The sequence below is a fragment of the Xiphophorus couchianus genome, chromosome 21 (assembly GCF_001444195.1).
Source record: "Xiphophorus couchianus chromosome 21, X_couchianus-1.0, whole genome shotgun sequence".
Classification (NCBI taxonomy): Eukaryota; Metazoa; Chordata; class Actinopteri; order Cyprinodontiformes; family Poeciliidae; genus Xiphophorus; species Xiphophorus couchianus.
Window position 1 is genome coordinate 9,330,695 of NC_040248.1, and position 23,971 is coordinate 9,354,665.

The following is a 23,971-nucleotide window of genomic DNA, read 5'->3' on the forward strand; positions in this document are numbered from 1 at the left end:
CTTATAATAATGGAGCAATAATTTTTGAATTAAAACAAGAGACTACCAGCCTGATGTGACAGTGAGATAAAGACACGTCTTTATATTTAGTGTGTAATTTCCTGGTTTCGACTGCATTTTTTTAAACCACCACTTGCTGCCAGGTGTCTAGGAATCTGTGTGTCTTCTTAAAGGGAATTTGACCTTGTCTAAAATTATGGTTATAGCTGTAGAAATAACTGCCTGCTGCAGGAGTATGAAACGCATTGAAACTTTTCTTGGCAGGAAAAGAGACTAAGGTCATGAGAAAATTGCACTGAATGGTTGACATCAAGCTTGATGTAGACATTCATGGTAAGAAAAACAAAAGTGAAATATCTTCAAGGCATTTCAGGTAAATCAGGGAGAGTGCTTCATGTGAGTAAAGATAACTTTTTTAACAGTCTGTGGTGAACTTTGAGTTTTGCAACTTTGTAGCACAAAAGAAAAAAAAATAGACAAAGTAAGAGGGGATTGTGAAATGACCCATTTGCAGCAGAAATAGGCTGAACAATGGCTTTTATGGTACTGTTGATAAAAACTACCTAGTTGGTTGGAAGGAATTGCATGTTTTTTGTGTATTTATCATTTCTTACTTGCTCCTGATACATATCTAAAGGCAGTCAGGTCAATGTAGCTCTTATGTTTTATGTTGTCGCCATCTTTCTGTTATTATGTGGATTCCTGTAAATCCTACTGCTTTGTTTTGTTTCCAGGCAAACTTTCACAAGTCCCTGCAGGACTCAGTGCAATACAATGCCCCATGGGGATTCAAAAAAAAAAAAAAAGAACAAGCACATTTTGTCACCTATCATTGTGTACCGCTTGTATATGATTCATTACTACTGGAGTTACATTTTTAGTTGACACTCCTGCATTATTCCTCGTTGGCTATATGGGCTCTGGACATGCTTGCAACGTGGTACTACAGCGATTTCCTCCTTGTGCAACCATCAGATTGATAAATTACCTAGGCCCAGTGTACAAGCCCAGAATAGAAATACTTTACCATCTTCCTATGTTTTCAGTTGAATTTGAAGCAGTGAAAACTGACAAGTTTGTCTGCTTGTTACCACCTATTTACTTTCCAAAGATTAAAAAAAAAAAAAGTCAGACCGTTAGCACTAGTATGTGATGCCTTGCTGTTAATATAACTGGTAGTATATAACATTGTTCGATGTACTGCTTATTTATTTATGACTCTTCACACAGGCTAATCTTGAGAATCCTACCCAGAAATGCTACTACAGTTTATATTCACTTAAATGTAGCTGTACTCTCAGTTAGAATTAAATTTTATAGAGGAAACAGGTTTGTTTCTTATTCTGCCCATATTTTACAATCCTGATTTTAAAAATAAATCAATTGTTATTTGAATTTATGTTGAATTTATGTTTTAAACTACACAATATTAAGCTAAAATGAAAAACAATATTTTGTTTTTTTCTGGTCAAAAGCAGATGAATAACAATTTTGTAACCTTTTTAAGTAACTTTCTGCTCATCAGTTTCAGACTTTAGAAAGAGTGATGTGTCTCAGGAGACAGGAGTTCATCTTGGGTTGCCAGATCGATCTCCAACTTTGTCTTTCTAAGTTGTTGTGTCCTTGGGCAAGACCCTTCACCCACTTTCCCAGCTGGTGGCCAGAGGGTCCGGTGGTTCTGGTACACGGCAGCCTCGCTTTTGTCAGACTGCCCCAGGGCAGCTCTGGGTAACCTCTAGTAGCTTGCCACCATCAGTGCATGAATGGGTGAATGCACTGTGTTGTGGTGTTGCTATATTGAAATAGTGGAAAATCATCCGCATCAGACGTAGTTCGGGTTTTGTTCTCTCTTTGCTCTCGTCCGTTCTCCTTCTCCTCTTTCTCTACCACATACAGCGCATTTTGTCGCATCATATTCAGAGCTCCCCCTTCTGTCCTTTTCATGCAATAGCAGAACATAACATTTTCCCTTTTCCTGAAACAATTACTTACATGTAACATTTGCACTGGATAACTCACAGCAGAAAGCTAAGTTTGTAAAATTACCATTTCAATAACCAACAGCAATCTGAAAATTTTACGAACCATATTAGCTAAGGCAGCAACAGTACATTAAATGAACGTCAGCATTAGAACAAAATTACCAGTTTCACTGTTAACCATACGCATTATAGTATGAACATTTAAACCTCTATTTTTACTGTATTTTACTTTAGTAGAACAGTAGTATATCTTTACTTGTCTTATAGAACACGAATACCAGTCTGAACAGTAGGATTTACATAAAGTTTCACTTTATCTTACAAAACCTGACAACCATCTTGGTGCATTTCTAGATCTCTGATTTCTTCCAAGTGTAGCAGCAGATTCATTATTGTTTCCTGGCAGTGCAAAGGTATCAAATACAGTATCACTAGTTTAGTATGTTTAACTTGGTGCGCATCTTTCTGTTTCTCAGTAGCTCAAATGGGGTTTTCCGGTGGTTGCATGAGGAGTAGCTCAGTAGTTGTGCAGGAATTCTGTTACAGCTTTTTTCCATGAACTGTGACTTCTTTCAGAAGTCCTTAAGTACTCTGTTGAATCTTTCCACAGCACCATTTGCTTTAGGATAGTATACACTGGACCTTAAGTGCTGCATCTCTCTCCCTCAGAAAATTACTACATGCATGAGAAGTAAACTGACAACCATTATCTGAGACAAGGTATATTGGATTACCTTCCCTACTGAACACAGTGGCTAAAAAGCGAATGACAACATCTGTAGTGACAGTGGAAGTGAATGCAACCTCAGGCCATTTGCTGTAGTAATCTGTAAGTACAATAGCATAACGGCAGTCCCATGTAGCATTTTCAAATGGACCTGTAATGTCTATTGCAACTTTTTCCCATGGTTTACTAGGGAATTCAACTGGAGTACGTGGAGCAGGAGCAGTTATGGCTACCTTATCACTGTACTGGCAGTTAACACAGGAAGCAATGACAGAACGTACAAATTTGTCCAGTTGTGGCCACCAGAAAAGTTCACGCAGTCTCTGCTTGGTACGGACAATGGCTTGATGTCCTTCATGTGCTAAATAAACAACTCTGGCACGCAGTGAAGCAGGAACAACTAGTCGATCTGTCAATCTCAATATCAGTGAGCCATGAACTGACAACTCATGTCGTATCTGAAAGTATGGAGCAAGGTTCTCTGGAAGACCTTGTTTGCATTTAGACCAACCTTTTTCAATCTGGTTGTGCAGTAGGGACAGTTCTGGGCAGGCTTCACTGGCAGAAGTGAACTCTGGAAGAGAAATGGCACACAGTGACTCTTTAAAAACAGCTGCAATCATGTCAGGTTCCTCTGTTGCCTCGTTTTCAGCAGTTAGTGGTAGTCCGGACAGGCAGTCAGCAGTGACGTTTTGGTGTCCTGGGCGGTAAGTGACGTCATACGTGAAGCAGAGCAGTTGAGCGGACCATCTGGCAATCCTTAGTCCAGCACGGCCAGAACCTTTAGAGGTGAGTAAAGTTGTGAGTGCTTGGTGGTCTGTACGAAGAACAAAGCGACGACCCCAGAGGTAGGTTCTCCACCTTTCCACAGCCCAAATGCAGGCAAGAGCTTCACGTTCGACCGTGGAGTACTTGCGCTCAGTAGAAGAAAGAGTTCTGGATGCAAAAGCGACAACTCTCTCACTTTGATCTGAATGCAGTTGAGTTAACACCGCGCCCAGTCCATAATCTGAAGCATCAGTAGTAACATAGATTGGTAACTCAGGGTCATACAGAGCTAAGGCAGGACTGTTGACTATCAGTTCTTTAAGTGAAGTGAAGCTAGACTGTGCTTCTGTTGTCCACTTGAAGCTTAAATCTGTGGAGTCTCTGAGAACTGCAGGTAGTGGCTCAATGACAGTCGCAAAATCTGGAATAAGCCAAGAAGAGCAGCACCTGACTCAACAACAACAAGAGTACCTGCAGTAGAATGATTATCATGAGAAATTGTAGCTTATAAGTACCCTTTTACGGAAATGTTCTCTTTTGCATAGGTAACAAGAGCAAATGTAGGTTCAGTTAGCACACATTGTGAAAAGTAGGTGCTGTAAATGTCCCATCTTTGCATCGTCCATTAACAGTCACTTGAACTGTGCAGAGCATCTTGTCTTGCACAGAATTGTTCACGTAAAGAACTGTGGGCTCATTAATGACGACTTCACGTACCTCCTTTTGAGTCGAACGGCACACTCGTGAAAAATGTCCCACTTTACCACACTTATTGCATGTCATTTTAGCAGCAGGGCATGAAGATTTGTTAGCAAGGTGGTTGAAAGATCCACAGCGGAAGCAGGAACGGTTACCAGCAGCTTGAGCTGTGACAGGAGCAGGATCCCGCGGCTTCTTCTTCTTCGTGTCCCAGCGGCGGCTTGGCTTTGGTTGCTTTTGTACGGCCCTCCCTGGAGCGGAAACGCTAGCAGCAGTAGCATCAGAAAGGACGTAAGCATCTCTTAATCCACTTTCAATTTGCAACGCCAATGTAGTAGCATTAGCAAGCGTTAAGTCCGGTTCAAGTAATAATCTGTCTCTTATGCGAATATTAGCAACACGCTCGATCAGTTGATCACGTAGCATTTGTTCCTTCACGTTCCCAAAATCACATGTAGCAGCTAACTCCCGTAAAGAAGCTAAGAATTGGTTTACCGTCTCATCCGGTCTCTGTGCTCGTTGTCGAAACTTGTGACGTTCAGCAATGACGTTCACCGTCGGCACAAAATGTTCTTTTAGGGCAGCAATAGCAGCAGCAAACGTGTCTCCGGTATTCGGCAGGGTGCGGAAAAGCCTTTGGCCCTCAGTACCCAGGGCACGAAGTAGAACCGCGCACTTTCTGGCATCAGGCCAGCCATCCCCTGATGCAGCTATCACCACCATGTACAGTAGTTGTGGAACATTTTTAGCCATGTTGGAAATGATATCGCTGGCTCCCCTGGGCATGGCATGAATGGAGCAGGTAAAGGCACAGAAATAGACATCCTCGTCGCCAATGTTGTGGTGTTGCTATATTGAAATAGTGGAAAATCGTTCAGGTTTTGTTCTCTCTTTACTCTCGTCCGTTCTCCTTCTCCTCTTTCTCTACCACATACAGCGCATTTTGTCACATCACATTCAGAGCTCCCCCTTCTGTCCTTTTCACGCAATAGCAGAACATAACACACTGATGGTGGGTGAATATAGTGGGAAATGCTCTGTGTTCCTGTGGACATGATAATGCTCTATACAAGAGCAGGCTGATTACCATTTAGAAAAAGTAAAAAGGGTTTGTGTTCCTGTTTACTATTTGTTATTTTTTTTCATTACTGGATTGTGATATGAAAATCCAATTACAAAAACATCCACAGAACAGAGAGAGTTCTTTGTGTTCCAATGTCAGTTGTCTTATTTAAATTTCTCCCAAACTAAAGCCTTTGCAACGAGTAGGATTATTGTGCTTGATAATCTGTCACAAATCTCTCTTTAAAGTGCTAAGCTTTTAGATTTGGAATGAAATTGAGGATGATGTTTTCTCCCCCCCCCACCCCACACTCAAATACTCCTGGCATAATTTAATTGAATGGTAGCCAATCTACTCTGAAAACACCTCAAATAATTACTACATTTTGACTAATTGAGAGAAAAGCTTGAATATAAAGTATTGGGGCTAATTCAATCACTTTAATTTAATTATTCTTTAACAAAAATCTATAATTGAAATAGTTAATGAACTATTTAAGGTACTTTAACTAGTAATTGTCTAATTTCAAATATAATGTGTCAAGTGATCCCCTGATTGCCTTTTTATGGGAATAGCCAGAGGGTATGCCCTAAAAAAATATGAAAATTAACAAAATAGTCAAGGTCATATGACATGGAATTAGCAGAGAAGCTATCTGTCTGTGGCTGCTAGAGACCATCTAATGAAAAACACATGACATTCTTGGTTTGGGGTTTGAAGTAGTTATGCCTAACCAACATATTAATTCCTCTTAGAACTTTGTTGCAGTTTGTCACACTTCTGCTTCAATGTAATTGTCATGCTAATTGATATCATTAAGACCAAAGAATAAAGGACAGAGGACAGAGATGAAATTGTGGTGAGGTCTGAGGGAGGGTTAGATCATAAAGCAGCAATCCCAAGTTTTGAACAACTGACAGCGGACTGTCCAGTACATCTTCCAAATATGGAAAGAGCATAACACAACTTCAACACAAACAATACGACACACTCTTTCTTCATTCAGTTGGACTGAGCTTCTGCTATTTTCTTTTAAAGAAAACTGGGCAATATTTGAGCTTAAATGTGCAAAGCAAGTAGATACATGAACCAAATCAGTTTTATTTGTAACTCCAGTGTAGAAATGTATTTCTACAAACCTTTTTGCATTGTTGTTGGTAAAAAAAAAAAAAATGTATAAAAACCCTGTATAATTTTCTTTTTACTGTAAAATGTGGTACAAATTTGTGTTGTTCTGCTCCATTAAATCCCTCTAAGATATTATAAGAAAGCATGAAAAAGATGCAACAATTCCAACAAATCTAATAACCTTGCGTTGCAGACCCAGGCTTTTCTCTGGCTGTGTCATTAACCACACACTTTGAGTTTAACATTTAAAATATGATGTCAGGGCCTAATAATTTCCTTGAATGTCTCCCATCTGTTACCTGAAAGGACAATCTGGTTCTTCTCTCACCTTGTTCAGTGAGGTAATAAGCCCACTGATTTCCAAGAAAATGACACACTGGATTCACATCCCTCCACAGCCTCACTGTTCACAATTCTTGTCAGACTCGCGTGTCATGACCACTTCTGAAGCAGTATGAAGGGTCCTTTAATCTGTAATTTGCTGCAATCAGAGACCTCAGACCTTTGGGGTATATTGAGTCAGATACTTGAAATTGATCCCCGCTGGAGGCCATACAGTAACACGCTGCTTTCTCTTCCCTTCCCTTTCTAGGTGTGTTGATGTGTTGGTGAGAATAATATAAAGTCGTTACTGACAGCTCTAATTCTGAAAGGTGTCTTCTTTCCAGTCTTGTGGTAGGTAATGACTCTGTCCCTTAATATATTTTTTAAAATATGGCATAAATCAATACTTAGCCACTCTGCTCAAAATTTGATTTAAATCAGATTTAGCTCAGCCATACACAGAGGAAATTTGAACACATTTCTATCAATGTTTTTCCCATTACCTAAATGATTGCTTAAACTGTTTAAAGAATGTAGTTTATTGCAGACAGAGATCTAATGTGTCTTATTTTTCCTGGAGAAGCAACAGACTTAAGGATGATTTCTTGTCTCTGCTTAATGTTTTCAATCATACTATCCAGCATATTCTTCTTAGAGTAGAGAGAGTAGAGATCCTTATATTTTGCTGAAAGGCTAAACATTAAATATTGCAATATTTCTTTCTTACAAAAGAAATATTGTTTCTTTTGTAAGACTTTTGTTAGATTAGAAGGGGTTATTTATCAACATTTCTTCAGGCTTTCTTGTGGTCTAATCTACATGTTGCTATGAGATTTGCCCCACTACCATGTCATGCATCACAAATTTTTTAATTTAGAGGAAAAAGAAACCAAATGATGGCAGATGTTATGTGGAATAACACAAAAACCTTTCTGAATTTGATAAACAGGAAATGTAAAACTTCAAGAACACAAAAGTGTTACATGTGGAGATATTCACTAAGCACCGCTTCTAGAATACACCAAACAAATTGGCAAAATAGTGGTAAACAAACAGATTTGACAAAAGGAATGAAGTGAGAAGATAAAAATTCAATGATAGGAGGGAAAACTGAACAGGGAACAAGTTCACTGATAAATGGGAAGTATGTGCAGAGCTGAAAACTAATCAGATCTAGTGGCATGACAAAGTAACAGTTTTTCTTTTCTTTTTTAGAAAACTTAAAAGTGAATGTCAACACGAAGCTGTAGATAGTACACATAGAAGTGAGGCCGGGAAGACAGAAACAGGAATGGCAACTGGAAAGTCTGACCAATGACTTGGCAAGCAGAGTAAATGTACTGTTTGTGGAGGTAATTGCTGGCGTGGCAATATGTAAGATTGATTAACTTAATGTGAAACAGCTGTACGGCAGCATTAACCAAGGAAGTTGAGTGGTGAACAGACAAAACCAGTAAACACCAAAATCATATAAAAGAGCAAGTAAACAAAACAAAACGAAGCTTCAAAGTAACAAGAAAAAAGTCAGCAGCTATAAAGCAACTTATGATCAAGAAGAAAATCAGAATCAGTTTAATTTGCCAAGTTTTGTTCACACAAACAAATAATTTGACTTCAGTTTCATTTTGCTCTCAATGAAGACATCTTAGATATAAATATATAAAGGGGATCTTTAAAAAAGAGGAAGACCAGGTTGATTTGGCCACCTGGAATACAGTGCAAAAGACTAAAAATAACGACATAGAAAAGTAACTATACTGACAAGAATTCAAACCAATACATGAGATGAATAAAAGAGAAAAAAATGAACTAACAGTCCTTCAGCCAGTGACTGAAGGTGCCCCATTGTCACACTTTATGTGACAAAGGGGCAGCGCAAAAACCAAAGCAAGTGGATCTTAGAACATGACATAATTTGTAATAATTACATCATGTCTATTTAGATACACTGTAAAACGTTATGAGATCATATATCAGAATTCTTAACTTTGGTCATATATTTAAAAACCAGCACTCTCTTTAATTGATCATTAACATGGTTTCTTTGTTGATTTGTTTGTTGCTTTCTTTTTTTAAAAAACCAACTCAAGGTGAAGGTGAATAAATGGAGTCAAAACCAAATGTGTTTGCTTGTGTGTGTTTTTAAATGTCCCGGCATTTGAATTATTTTCAGTGTTTCAGAATTTACAGTAATACCAAGATTTAAATCATTCTATTTAAATCCTTATAATGTGCAGCTTGATGTTCTCTCAATCTGTGAATTAGTCCATAATGTTTGTTAATTGAATACAGTCTTCAAAGGTCCACAAATGAAATAAATCTTAGTCTGCTTTCAACTTTTCAAATCAACATTTTGTACGTTTTTAAAATTCTCACAAATGAGAGCAAAATGCACATTTATAGCAACACTGGTTTTGTAAAAAAAACAAAAAAACAGTGAGTGCTCAAAATGAACATTAATATAAACATGCAGGGAATTTGGTCAGATTCAGGAATGTAAAAATTAAAAGCAATACTGTTAAAAAAAGAAAGAAAAAAAACCCTCTAAAAGATCCTCAGTAGTCATAATTCTTATAAATGATTTATGTTTCTGTCTCATTTAAGCTACTCATGGACCACCAGAGAACCATTCTCATAATAATTATTGCTTGCCTTAATTACAACTGTAATTTAAAGTGCATATATTTTGATTAACATGAAGCTTGTCCTTGTTGGTTTGCCTTAGTCCTAGAAGATATCTTAAAATGCACATCTGCAAAAACAGAATTGTATCACCACTAATTAGGCAAATATAGTTAATAAAAACCTCATCCGTTTAAAAGAATAATTATTCTTACAGATTTCACACTTTTCTATCTCATGTCCCCGTATCTGGACTGGGTGGGTTTGTATTAAATATGGAGCAAAAACGGAGTCAGGGATTACTGGCTAATTAGTGTTCGTGTGTCATGGGATTAATTAATTCAGAGCATTTACATATATTCTAATTGTCTTGGCAAACTAATTGGCATCTGTGTGCCACAGTTGAAATACTGAGGGCTTCTTAAGTTTGTTTGTTACCAGCAAAGAGTAAATATGTCAGCCTCATGCATGTTGTTGCTCCATTAGCTTTGTGAAATGCACCAAACCCAGAATACCACTTGAATGTAATTCATCCAAAGTTTGCTCATTACAACTTCTGTTTTTGTGTGCATCACATCGGCTGCTCTTAGTTGTGGTCCAAAAAGTGCTGTAATTCAAAATTATTGCTTAATGACATTTTAGGGTAATGGTTTCTATTTCATCTTGTCATTTTATCCGTGAAGATATAATGTCTTTTTTGTTCGTTTTTACCTCTGTTTACCTTTTTTGTGTAGTCTTGTGTTATTTTTTTCTTGTAAAGCGTCCTTGGGAGTTTTGAAAGGCGCTAACAAATAAAATGCATCATCAACACTAATTAAAAGAATGTTAGTTAATTGAGAATGTTAATTAATTGAGACAGAGTAAAAAACATCTTTCCATGAGGGCCAGTTTCCTGCACACTTTTGGATGTGTCCCAAGTCCAACACACCTAAATCAACTGACTGAATTACCTCATCTTGAACTCCGGTTCCATGGAGTTCTGATAATTACCTAATTATGTGATCCATGTGTGTTGACACAGAGACACGTCTTCAAATTGCAGGACATTGGCCCTTAAAAACTTCAGTGTGACACCTGTGAGCTAAGTCAACGCATGCTTTCCAATAAGAATACAGGCTTATTAAAATTTTAAGGTTGTGTGTGTGCGTATGAGCGCATGCGAATACTGAAAAAGTTTACTTTATTTTCAGCAGTGAGGCTCATTTTTTGTTGGAAACTGTCTGGGTTCCTCTTCTCCTGGCTGAAAAAAACTCTGCATTCTTACTCTTAGAATTTCAAAATTCAAATGCATGTTGCATTGGGTGTCTACATTTCAGAATTATGAAGCAGTTTGGCCATTCTTACAAAGAGTAATTAATTTAAATGTCCACCTGCCTCTGTAAGCAATGCAATCCTCATCTTTGGTTGCTCAAAATGGTTCTATAAATATTAAGTAAATTTGTTAAGAGGAGGAATACATCACTGTACTTTATGATAAGCTTATAATCATTCATACATAACTGACCAGGACTCTGATGGATGTTCAGGGGTTTTAAAATATATATTTATATATTTTATAATGAAGACCTTAATATTTTTCTCAAAATGTCCATACTGATCATACATGTTTATTTGAATGACAATCATAAGAAAAAAAAAATAAATGGTTGATTGCAAACGATGCATAATTGTACTAAAAAGATTTTTTTTTCCAAGTGTTCACAATGACGAATGAGACCTCCTTTGGTTTAGTTGATGAGGAGACCTTAATGAGGATGGCATTTACCAAACTAATCAGGCAGAAAAAATCATGTCACCATTTGGCATTTGCAAATGATGTTCTGAAATTGAAAGTTCTATAAGTAATTTTTGTAGTTTTGTTTTTAAATTGTGTGGAAATGTTTTCTCACCTGATCACTGGTGCAGTAAAAGTATTATTCATAATAATTGCTCAAAGACACACCATACCCCACATATGATACATTAAATCGAAAACAAAGTTTTGCTTTCTCTAAAAACTCATTGAGATCATTTCTTAAATACACTGTAGCTGTGAATGTTTTCTTGTCCCAAACAAAGACTGCTTTCCTCAGTTTAGATCAGCTCCTTTATAAGGAGCATTATGCTGAGCAGCCCTTTGGTTCACGTTAAAGCTCTACTTTAATTTAAGCTTTAAGAATATTTGAAAATGGGGTCATGTTTAGGAACGTAGCTGCTGGATTTAAGCCTCTTGCATTGATTTCTGCCAGCAGCACAGTTTGTTGATTTCAGACTCTGAAGACCTCACATTAAAATGTTAGAGATAATTGATGCTCATCTGGGCAGCCAAGCATGCTTCAAAATTTTAAGCTAATTTAGTTGTACCCTGTAGAGCAGGAGGGCTCAAGTGGGAGGACAACTTGGCACAAGGTAACACTTCTTTTTCTTCCCCAACCCAATCTCTTTCCTCTACATAATTATATGAATGAAATTAATTGGGAATACACATTTGCATATCTAGGTTATTTCTCTTATGGAGGGTAAGGTCTTTGGAGAGTACAGAAACAATTACAGGGCTGCCAGACAGTGAAATACCACCAGTTCTCGCAACACGTCTGCCGCCTTCAGCCAGTCTTTCACCCCAGGGAGGATTTGGCCGCAGAGCTCCAGAGAGATGTGATAAAGCCGTGGTGCAATATGTGCGCGAGCGCCATCCAATTTATTGGCCTTCACCTGAAATCTTAAAATTACCACTTGGGCATTTATCATTTGTTTTGCAGGGAAGCAAGCACTGAAAATTATGTTTTGAAGAAAATGGGATTATACCTTCTGGAACCCATGGCAGCTAGTACACAGTGCAGGAGAATCTCATTTTTATGGTCATGCTGAGATGTTTTTCTTTTCCCCCTAGCATCTTAAGACTATTGTGCCAAAATCCAAAGATATTTTTAATCCTCTGGTCTGGTGCAGTGAATTGTTGGAGGTGAAACAGACAGAGTGTCCTGTTAAACCGGAAGCTCCTTAGAAAAATGTGTGGGTGTTGAAAATGTTCTAGTTAGTTAGGAAACACTAATGCTTCACCACTAACAGGGATTTGGTAAAGGTGAAAGTAACAACTATTTTTTTATATACTTAGCCTTTGTAAGTTAATTAGATGTTTTACAAATCTGTAATTATTAATCTATTACTTTCAATTATCTTATAACATGATGTGATATAATGGATCATTTTATCCAGACCGTTTGAATCTCTGCAGTATGCTTATTTGGCTTGCAAGCATGGTAATGAAGATGGCAATTGTGGCATGCATCTTGGGACTACAAATACCACAAAAAACACTGGAATTAGATCAATTAAAAATATTATTTTATAAAGAAATGTCAAGTTCCTGAAAAGTATGGAGTATCTATGAACTCCATACTTGTTTGAGTTACATTTTGCATTAATTACTGCTTCAGTGATGCATGGCAAGGATGTATTCAGTCTGTGGTTCTGCTGAGGTGTAATGGAAGCCCAGGTTGCTTTGAAAGTGACCTCAGATCATCTACATTGTTGGGACTGGGGTCTCTCATTTTCCTCTTGGCAGTATCCCTTAGATTTTCTCCTGGGTTCATATCAGCCAAGCTCTCTGACCAATCAACTGAAGTAACACCACAGTGATTGGATCACCTTGGTGCCTTGGCAGTGTGGACAGGTGCCAATTCTTGCTGGAAAATGAAATCAGCATCTCCATACAGCTTGTCAGAAAAAAGCATGAGGTTTTGTAATATTTCCCAGACGACTTTAACTGTGAAATTCAGAAAACACATTAGACCAGCACCAGCAGATGACATGGCACCCCAAGTCATCACTGCCTGTAGAAACTTCACACTGGACTTCAAGTAACAGGGATTCGGTGGTTCTCAACCCTTCAAGGTCTGGGACTTTGATTTCCAAATAAAAATCAAACTTTACTTTCATTTTAAAATAAAACTCTGGGTTCTCCTCAAGGGAAGTGGGATTTTAATTAAGAGGGCATTTAAAGCACAGCTGTATTGTGGGAGCAAAACAAACATGCAAACCTTTCTGTGTTTCTTAACTCGTGTGAATGTCGGGGTTAATCTAAATTCAGCAAAGAGAACTGCCTTCCACCAGTCTTTGTCTCAGATTTCCATCCATAGGTCTCTGTCTGCTGAACAGGAACGGAGTGAATTCAGCTGTAAAAGTCTGCTTTTTGCTCTCCCTCTGTTTAAAAACAGCAGGGGGAACAGGCCAGCGTAGCGCCGAATCTGCTTCGCAATTACAAGGAGCAGCAGGAACCCAGAAAACAGTTAGCAGGGAACAAAGAGCATAATCAATTGAATTGGAATAAGCTAGAGAAAACAAAAAGTTTTCTTGATCTTTTATACATTTTTCTTTTTTTTTTTTTGCAGAATGGTTTAATGCTGACTCCAAATGAAAGAATTTCATGCTTGTTCAATAAATACATTTGTCTGCATTAATTGCCTGCAGAGAAGAGATGTTTTTATATTGGAGGTTTTCAGCCCCACATACTGAGCAAAGACAACAATTTGTAATTTTTTTGTGCAAAATCCAGAGTGTAATGCCACAGGATGACACAATTCACACATCACTTCCATCAATCATATTGTGAGAATCTGCCTTCTCTGTGTGAACAGGTTTCACACGGCAGAACAACCATGTTTTTCTTCAACTATTCCCGGAAAACTTTGTGTGATCTCCAAAAAGAACAGAGCATGCTGCATGACCCAGCAGCATGCTCTGTTCTTCTTTTTATTACACCTTCATTTATGTAGGTAAAAAGTCTTAAAAATATATGTATTTTAAGAAGAAGCCAAAAGAATAAATAAAAATTCCATCTCTGATTACGATTACACCAATTAGCTAAGCTGATCAACTGAAAGCAAAATCTTGACACGATAGTGAATCTTGTCAAAAGGTTGCTCCCTCTTCTAGATCCAAATTACAGTAGATGTACACAGAAAAGCACACAAATAAAACAAAAAATCTAAAATCTAATCCCAAGAGGGGGATCAGTCCTGTGCTTAGTCTAGGTAGGTAAGGTTTGTTGTTAGACTCTTGTTCTTTTCCTTTCTGTCCATGTTTAACAGAAAATAAAACAGCACAGCTTGGAAAACATCAGAGTCACATTGCACAAGACAGCTGAGAAGGAAAATGGATTTTTTTTTCTTTTTCCACAATGTCAACAAAGGTTCAGTGTATATAAATTACTATCTCCTGAATTGAACTGTTTTCTTCTGAGAAAAATATGTTTATTGTGGCTCTTTTAAAATAACCAAGGGGAGCAAAGTACAGTAAGAAGAGAAGCGTTCTTTGCACAACATGAGTAATGAGTAATTTACGCAGAGCAAATAGGAAATAAGCAGCTAAACAGCTGCAGTTATTTAAGAGAGAGTATTTACAATAGTAATAGTATGAGGTTTAGACTAAAAATGTTTCAAAAATCCCTTTTCCATAACATATTTACAGAATGTGTGAGCATGTAAGCAGGATCTCTAGCAGATTTTCTTCTGGTTTTGATGTAGTGTCTTTAAACAATCCTCAAAGCAAATCTATCTGCCTTAAAAGAGCAGAGCTAATAATCTCCTGTAGATAAGAAAAATTTTACTGTTGCACAAATTGCCAATTTAAGCTTATGATGAGGGTCAATGACATCCACCCACCACAGAGGCCAGTTTTACAAGTTAATGTTTGTGTTCAAATACTAATGCAACCTTGTGCTGGCAGGCAAGAACAAGAAAAACACACCTAACAAGCAGATGTGAAATAAAATTAACCGGATGATGCAGAAAATGGCTGAATTTTGAATTTCCATCTTTCAAAACAGTATCCATTTTGCATAACAAATCTTTATTTGTTGAACAAATGTCACTGCCATGGTCACATTCATTGTATGAGCTCTTGTCTTTGTTTCTTCTGCTTTAATTACTTTAATAAAGCTCAGTGTCCTCATCAAAGGTTGAGCTGCTCTTCCCTGAAGCCAAAGGGCATGTTTGATATTCCATTCTTTAAGCAGTGTCGAGAAAGAGAGAGAGCTCTTAAACTTGAGTGTGATTATGTCTTTGGTACAGCGTCACAGAGAGGAGCAGAGAGGGAGATGAAAAATACAGATGTTTTCTAATTTATTAAGAGGATTTTACAGTTATGTAAACACAACCAGGCACCCCCCCACACACACACATACACGTCCCCCCGCACGCGTCCCCCCACACACACACTGTGCTTTTAAGCTTTACTCTTCGTTTATTTTGAGAGTTTACAATGCAGCACAATTCAAGCCACAGAGGTCAATAAAATTAACATCTGTAGAAGGCCAGTATTGATTCTTTTAATTTAAAAACAGTTTTTCCTTATGCATGTTAAATGCAAGACTTGCATCATTGTGCCATCTCCTGGTGCAGCTCCAGTTTAAATTTCTCAACTTTAATCTAAGCGTTTGCTGCCACCTTTTGGTGAATGATGTATACCACACACTTAAAAATTTTCAGCGAATGAGGTCAGTACACAAGGTTTGTTCAGACACAACGGAATGAATTATTGTGTTGTTTTAAATAAATCTATTTATCAGATGATGGTCTCTTTTTTTTGCAATTCAACTCAGTTCTCTAGTTTGGCTTTAATATTCCCTTCTGGTTTGCACACGGTCTCACAGCCTTCAAGTCTCAGCTCTGCAGCAACAGGCTTGTGGGACTTCTCCAGACATGCAGAGATCAAATGGATGAAGCTCATGATGGTTATCAGAAGCATAAGGACTCCTAAAGATGCAAAATGCTCAGTGTGAAACTCCATGATGTACTGATCTGTCAGGATAATTCATCACACTTTCTCAACTTACCACAGAAGGCGGTGTTTATGGAAAAATTCTGGACAGAGTAGCTGCTGGTGAACATTGCACCCAGTCCCAGAATGAGGATGGCATAAATGCTGAATGTATGCCACATGTACTTGACCAAGAAGAAGTTCTGAAGGATGAACCTGTAGGTTTAGCAACAAACATGGTCAGTCGTTTCTCATTCTTTTATTTTATATTCCCAAGCAAAATATGTTCTGAATTTCTGCCCTTACCATGTAATAATGAACACGGAGATGATGAAAAGGACAGTGGCACTGGCCACTCGGTCCTGCACACCGGCATAATATTTAAGCACTATGCCAAAGCCCACCACAGAATGAAAGAGAGACCACCAGGCAAACACAGCTAATCCATTCTGTGTCTTAAAAAAGGGATTTGAACATTGATCATTTTTCACTTCCTTCAACACTTCACAAAATAATTTATACCTCACAAACTTTTGAATGTTTCAAAAATACAAACACAAACTTTAGTATATTTTAACCAGATTTGTACTCTGATAGACCACAACACAGTTCATAATTGGCGACAAAAGTAAATTATCACTGGTTTTATTAGTTTATTTTTTTTTTCTAATAAAAATCGTAAGTGTGACCTGCATTTATTTTTAACCCCTTTACTCTGATACCTTCAATTAAAGTCCTGTCCCACCAATCACACTTTGAATGAAAATAGTAAAACAGCTGAAAAACTGTGCTCCTTTAAATCTAGACTAAAACCCCACATGTTAAGAGTTATTTTTGAACCTTAATAAGTTAAACACTAACCTATATTTTTGATGTGTAATGACGGCACTTTGCAAAATATAATGTTTCGATTGTTGATTTTTGTGTTTTTATGATGTAAAGCATTTTGAACTGCCTTGTAACTGAAATGTGCTGTACAATTAAACTTTATTGACTTACTTGATTGATTGAATCAATGAAAATGTGTCTTAATAAGCGAAAAGGTCTTTAAGTCACAGATCGAAACCTAAAAAGACTCTGAAACTTTGCCTCATCAAAAGAAAAGTGTATAAGTGAATATTTGTTTTTTCTGTTGTGAGCAATAAGAACAGGATATACACTACTTTTCTTTTGAAAACTCTTGCTGTATTTAACTAGTGTGATTTTGAGTAAAAATTGTGTAAAGTTGTGAAACTTGTGAAATTTGAACTATTCATGAACAGTAGTCAGAAGCCATAGAAAACAATCGAAGGGCTGCAAGTGGGACCCAGACAACACTCCTGGTCTTTATCAAAGAAAACCTACTTTTGTTAGAAAAAAAATAGCACAAAAGACTTGTGGCTGTAATTGTAGTGAAAGATTCTTCTTCTTAAATATTGACTCAGAGGCCTTGAGTACATATTCATACCACACTATTCAAATTGTTATTTGTAAAGAAATTTCACAATTAGGTAATATTTTGTGTTGGTCTACTGCATAAAAACCCAATAAAATACATACAAATGTTTGCTTCTAACATGACAAAATGTGAAAAAGTTCAAGGATTATTGAGGTTACTGGAAGGCAATGTAACACTGCAACAGCCGTCACGGTCTTATCACCAGATAACGTGTCCATGGAATCACACCAGGGTTGTTGATTGCCAGCCAGGCTTTATGCTTGTTCAGGTTGGAGTAGGAAAGGAAAAGCATGTAGAAGCTGTGAAGTGGTAAAATCCACCTAGACAACACTGCTGGTAGGATATAGCTGTAGAAAGCAGAAATAGCTTTAATTTACTGGTGTAAATAATTTACTTGTTCAGTCTTAGCCACATGATATGCAGTGTTGCACACAACTTACTGTCTATCCCACATAGGCATGCTACACACTCTTGTAATATTTATGATAGTCCACATCAGAAAGAATTTGGGAGGGTGGATTTCAGGATTGCACGACTGGGGGCCGAGTACATTTCTATATACAGGAGAGCAATGTCAAGATCAGAAATTCTGGCAAAAACAACCTTTATTCTTGCACCGCAGATGTACCTTCTGAAGAGGCTCACAGCTGCATAAACAAGCCACATTTTAGACCACAGATCAATCCAGATCCAGAAGTTCTCAGACCACGAGTCCATCGTCAACTCTAGGGAGAAAGTCTTGGACACATTCCAGGATGAAGTCTGAAAAACAGCTAAGGACAGAAAAGCTAATAATCACTAATCTGTGTGTACTCACGATCTTGCAAAAATACTAATATCAAAAGTTGTGTGAGAAGACACCAACATTTCTTTGATTCCTACAATCTTTGAGTTTTAATTCCATGATTGAAAAATGCTTGCATGATGTATCACTCACCATTGGGCACTTTGTCTTCCTTCGCCAGGTAAAAAAAGACTTCTGAGATTATCTGAGTGATGATTGCAAGAACGATGCTGCCAGCATGCATCGCTAAATGGAAACCAGTATTTTCCATCCGGGGAAACATAATGGAAGTCGTTGTACGATCGACTTCAGCGGGGAGATTCTGAAGACAACGCATTAGTACTATTATCTTGTTCATGGGACTTTGGAACTTGGCTTTTGCTGAGAAATTTTATGATCTTGCTCTGATTACTTTTCCATGACATGTTGTAACAGCTTGGTTATTGAGTCCAACTACTGGATCCATAAATATAATTTCTCCAAGGAGAAAAAATATAGTTATTTTTAATTAAACATTTATTACAAAATTAATAAAAACACCTCTAACAACTTATTGTTCTCTTAGCCATACATTTAACTCCCAGCAAGAATAAAGTTTAATAGTGTCAAAATTATTAGCTGTGCCTTTTCACTCATGTACATGTCTTCTATGATCTTATGAAATATGGCTTGCTCTCAGCTGTCAATGAAGCACTTCAGGTTCTTGACTTTAAACCTACATGTCACTTTTTGTTTACAGAAGTTCTGAACCCACATGGAGTGTAATGACACAGTGTATGCTTCCTCTGGTGATTAAATCATTACAAAACTATATAGTTATCTGGATTTTATCTTCAGAGGTTTTCCTAAGCAAGTTCAATGATTTTCACCTATGAATTTTATTTGTATTAACAATGTTAATGCAACCTGTGGGCAAAATGAAAATTCAAGGATATACATATATTATGTTCCATGACCAAAAATAAAATCCCTTATGGACGTAGGTGACAAAAATCAAGACATTTTTTGGAATTTAGGTTGAAAACTAGCTTAAGTGGACAATATAGAGTTTTATTTATTAAAAATGCATGTTTTGTTTTTCTTTCATATTCTAATTTTAGTGGATATTGCTATTTTTTGACATAGAACATACAATATGGAATGTGTATCACGTAGAACTATGTTAGTTCCAGGTTATTGTGTAAATAACTTGGCTTTTTGTCCTTTACCCTAATTGTGTCACACACAGGGTCCTCACTGCAGAAAATGGCAGTGCCAATCAATATTTTAGTCTGATCTGAGAACACATGGTCCCTAGTGCTGTTCAGTAAACTCCACTGAACAGCACAGATAGAAAATATTTCATAGACATGAAACAGAGCAAGAAAATCAGTAGAAACCCTGTTTCATTATGATGACTTGGTGATGCCACTTGTAGCTTCAATTTTTTAACTGTTGCAAAAAAGCATGCTTGCAGAGTACACTCCACTCCTCAATGTATTGTAATTTATTTCCCATAAGTTCTTCCAGTGTATTCAAAAGTTATATTGTTGTTGTCATTTATAAACAAACAACACTGTACAACACTTTTCCAAGAGGTATACATCCTTCCATTGTCCAAATCTGCTTATTCTTTCAGTTTTGCAGGGAGACTGGTGTCTATCTCCGGCAGTCTAAGGTATGCATGATGTTTCAAGTTTTCTTAAGAAAGTGGAATGACATCTTAAGCATTCATGATGTAAAAATTCTTCTTTCTATGTACATGTAATATTTTATCATCATCACAGGAAAGTATTCATAGGAAAAGATTGGGTTGTGACAACGATATTTCCACTGGAGTCAAACTGAGTTCATTGTCTGTGTAAAGAGGTTGTTTGTGATGCCTCCACGCCACCAGGATGATGAGAACAACAAGCAGGACACAGGCAATCACCAGGATCAAAACTGCAGAGTGAGACAGAAATCAAGTGTTCAAGTATACATGATCTTGGAACTTGCAGGCCCTTCATAAACAGCAGATTTACAGTGAGATGAGACATTTTGTCTATTTCATTTAGTTGAGTAATAACTTTAATATTTTCCCAATAATTGTCCACACATATATTTTTCCCCAAAAAGCTAACACCTCACTTGTACTCTCTTAAGCACCCATGTTTGAGGTTCATTAACATTTAGGAATTACTGGAAGCTCTGCAGTTGTTCAATAATAAAATTATTTCTTAAAAAACACAACCTGCCCACAATTAATCATACATGCAAAATGACAATGTTTTATCTGTTTTATCTTTTCAATATTGTTGCACACTTGAAACTTTACCTTCAAGGATGTACAAATTGGTACCAGGGGATGCATTGTTGTCTAGGATGCCTGTCAGCCACAGGATAACTACAGGGTATATGGTCACAGTATAGCGTAGGTGCTTATCAAGATAGAAGTTCTCCAACAGAAACCTGAAAGCAGCAGAAGACAAAAAAGGCTTGTTTTTTTCCTCTGCTCCTGTCTCATGGCAAGCAACAGCAGCAGTTAAACTGCATAAGGCAGCTGGGAGTCAGACTCACCACACTAACAGCTCCATCAGGAGCAGCAGCAGTGACAACATTGTGCAGTGATATCGAGATGCTTCCGTCTGATGCTGCAAGTAGATTGTCAGGTTCAGCAAAGTGGAGAGTGTTCCCCAAGTGGCATACACTGCCACTCCATTTTGCACCTGTTTTGACACAATGAGAGACAGCTTGAGTGAACCAAAAACCAGTTAGTAAATGCTACAAAGATGTGTGTTTTTGATTAATTTATTTACACATTCTTAAAGTTACTTGCTTGTGAACAGTTGTTTGTGTTTTTGTGGCATCAGATAGAACACATACATAAATTATGTTGTCTGTCAAACTCACTCATTCACAATCTGCTGCTTTTATGTTGTCTAATAATTGTAAAAAATAATCCCCCATTATTGTTCAATAATATTTTATTGAATAAAATATAATTCAACTATATTTTATTTTCAAAATATTAGGCTCAACTTGTAAAGTTCGACAAATCAGTGTCAGCCCGATTTTACTTCGAAGGGTGAGTTTGGCAGATAAAAACAAGATAAAAATAGGAAACAGGGAAGTAAAAAGAAAGAAGACGTTACAATTTACCTTAATGATTTTCAGCATCAAAATGAATGTGTTTTTTTTTTTAATAATTACTTATCAAATTCTAAATTTGATAATTACTTATGAAAGCTTCAGAATGGGATTTTACAAGCTTTTAGTCATACCCGTCGTAGCAAATATGTTGCAAAGACCAAATAAAAAGCTGCCCAAGAATGTTGCCCTATATTTATAGTTTTACCAATATCCTGAACATCCAGAGGTCTGCGTTGCGATGTTTGCTCAGCCAGGCACCATAAATCTTTAGCCCATGGCAGGAGAAAAATAGCGTCATGTAATCAGTTAGTGTCATTAGAGCTGCAGTTATGAGCACTGGGAGCAGCATCCTGGACACAGAGAAATAAAATGTTCCTATGAATCAAAAGAGACGACAAGAGGAGGAGCCTGATGGTTAGTGTGAGTTAGCATACTTACTCTCTGTCATACAGAAAGAGCCAGGTGATGTTCAAGCTAAGGTAAATGATGATGCTGACATGAAACCCATAAGGCAACACTGCAGGTGTGGTATACATCCACTCATATGTACTCCTGCACTGGGCAGAGATAATACAGTTAAATACTAAGCACATGTCGACAAACAGAAGGAGCCTGTGGGGAAATAATCTGTCTTTTCATGCGATGTTTGAGCAATCTGGAAGGTGTAAAGAGAAAATGAGTGCACTGAGGAGAAATAAATTGACTCAGTACAACAAAGTGTGATTTCCCACGTGACAGGACAGCAGGGTGTTGTAAAGTATTAAAACAGAAAGAAATATTCTTTCTGTGAAAAAGCTATAGAACCTTTCCATCTGTAACTCAAAAGTGTTGAAAATTGAGCATCTGGTTTTACACCAATGTGTCTGTGTTGTCTGTACTGAATAAATAATTTAAAAAAAAAGTCATTACCTTCTACAAAGTCCAGCCAACAAGTACACAAACATGGCAAAAAACCAAAAGTAAATGAAATCCCACACGAAAAACGTCCACTGAGCAGGAGTTACAGATGTCATATACTTGAGAGAGACATCTTCTGTACGCTGCCTGAAGACACCTGCATTGAGAGTTACCTATTTATTCTGGAGAATCCTTTTAAAATCCTTGAGATAACTGGATTTATGTAAAACAAAAAATTTCACCTGAATAATTTCCAAAGCCTGAAAGAAAGTTTAAAGTAATTGCAGGAAATAAGGTAAATAATCCGACAAACATCAGTATAATCCTGGGTGGGTTGTGGTTTACCATGGTGACCCTGAGGGGTTAAAATCCACAGGAGGAAAAGTGTGTCAGAAAAAGTACTAAAAATACAAAAAAGTTGAATCTATTTGTCTTTATTCATCTGTCCTGTGGCTCTTAACAACAAACGGAGTTAAGTCTCAGCCGTATAACAGGGAAGGACAAGATGTCATAACTATCATAACTGGTGTCACGGTGTGTCCTTTTTATAGCGTCTGTTATCTCCCTCTGTCATAAATAGTTTGTTATTTTGTTGTTAAAAGCAGGGTGAAGAGTAAAGACCAACTTGTATAAAAAGTACTAGAAAGAGTTGAATGTGTCCAACACAAACTAGGTTACCCTGAAGGCTGCAGTGGGGATTTTATAAACTAAAAAAAGAAATAAAGCTTTCAAAAATTAACAAAGCTAAAGAAAGAGTGATGATCTCCCATGGTTGACAGGGTGCAAACTTCCTCTTCTGTAAAGATAACAGATGTGCCACAAACTTGTCAGGTTTTTTTTGTTCATAGTTTAATAATAATATATATAAAGTTTATTAAATTGTTCATTTCTATATTTCCCTAAATGTTTGCTGCATTTTTACTACAGTCTCTACTTTGGCTTTTTAGGGTGGGTACAAATACAGGTTGCATTTTTAGTAACTGAATGGCTAATATTTGAATTCTGTTTAAAAGGAGTGCTGACTCCTTTTAAGTCAAGATAAGCCTCTGCAGGTTTTGTGTGTGTAGCTTTTGTCCACACAGTGGCACCATTGCTTAATACGGTGGCATTGTGAAGCTGTCAGAGTTGTGTGGACCAGCAGCTTGCAGAAGAATTTACATGAAAATACATGGTCAGTTAAGGAGATGAGACTTACCATTACTCTGAATGTTTTATTAATCTAAATAGTTCACAGATTTGAGAAAATGTAGCTGGAGTGGATTTCCATCTGCCAGGACGAGACAAAACACACAAGCTTTTAAGTTATGAGTCATTTTTAATTTCTTTGTATGTGCTTCCAACAAAGCAGATTCCATGGTGATCATTTACTATGACTATGTGAAGTATTTTAATCTAGGGCTCTAAATGTCGGAATTTTTTCTTTTTTATTTCTTTTTAACGACCCACTCAACATTGGCCCAGGTATGCTTGAGGCACAAAAATGTTCATTGAGTTTTAGGTTGAACTAGTGTTGTGTTCACACTTCTATACAGTGCTGTGCACATCTAATTGTCCCTGAAATCCACTAATTAGTTGTATTACCTTTGGTGGCAAGAATTACCATCAAGCTTTGCAAGACTTTTTGAGCATGAACAGCCTATTTAATCTACGATCTCACCATCTCAATCCAATTCAAGTCTGAACTTTGACA

The 23,971-nt window shown here is 37.2% G+C and overlaps 1 protein-coding gene across 2 annotated transcripts; it reads right to left on the reverse strand.

The window, feature by feature from the left end:
* Nucleotides 1-15,515: 15,515 nt before the first annotated feature.
* LOC114136566 (uncharacterized) lies at nt 15,516-22,780 on the reverse strand. Of its 2 annotated transcripts, XR_003593835.1 has the most exons (13): nt 22,524-22,780; nt 22,294-22,438; nt 21,823-21,936; nt 21,590-21,734; nt 20,812-20,960; nt 20,570-20,703; nt 18,427-20,196; nt 18,118-18,262; nt 17,930-18,043; nt 17,692-17,836; nt 16,358-16,506; nt 16,128-16,267; nt 15,516-16,047 (listed from the first exon to the last, which is right to left on the reverse strand). XR_003593835.1 is itself a non-coding variant. In XM_028004620.1 (7 exons), exons 1-7 carry the CDS (start codon nt 18,629-18,631, stop codon nt 15,890-15,892), a joined length of 1,056 nt encoding a protein of 351 aa, XP_027860421.1. In that variant the 5' UTR covers nt 18,632-18,661; the 3' UTR covers nt 15,516-15,889. The 2 variants fall into 2 exon arrangements, 1 of the variants encoding a protein (XP_027860421.1); XM_028004620.1 differs by lacking the exons at nt 20,570-20,703; nt 20,812-20,960; nt 21,590-21,734; ... (1 more) ...; nt 22,294-22,438; nt 22,524-22,780 and having other exon boundaries at nt 18,427-18,661.
* Between the last annotated feature and the right edge of the window lie 1,191 nt (nt 22,781-23,971).

Coding starts and splice junctions, on each gene's coding strand:
- LOC114136566 (XM_028004620.1), bottom strand. CDS start 18,631: ATGAACAAGATAATAGTACTAATGCGTTGTCTTCAGAATCTCCCCGCT. Junction 16,507..17,691: donor TTCCATGGACACGTTATCTG/GTGATAAGACCG, acceptor CCCTTTTTTAAG/ACACAGAATGGATTAGCTGT. Junction 16,048..16,127: donor CATAAACACCGCCTTCTGTG/GTAAGTTGAGAA, acceptor TTGCATCTTTAG/GAGTCCTTATGCTTCTGATA.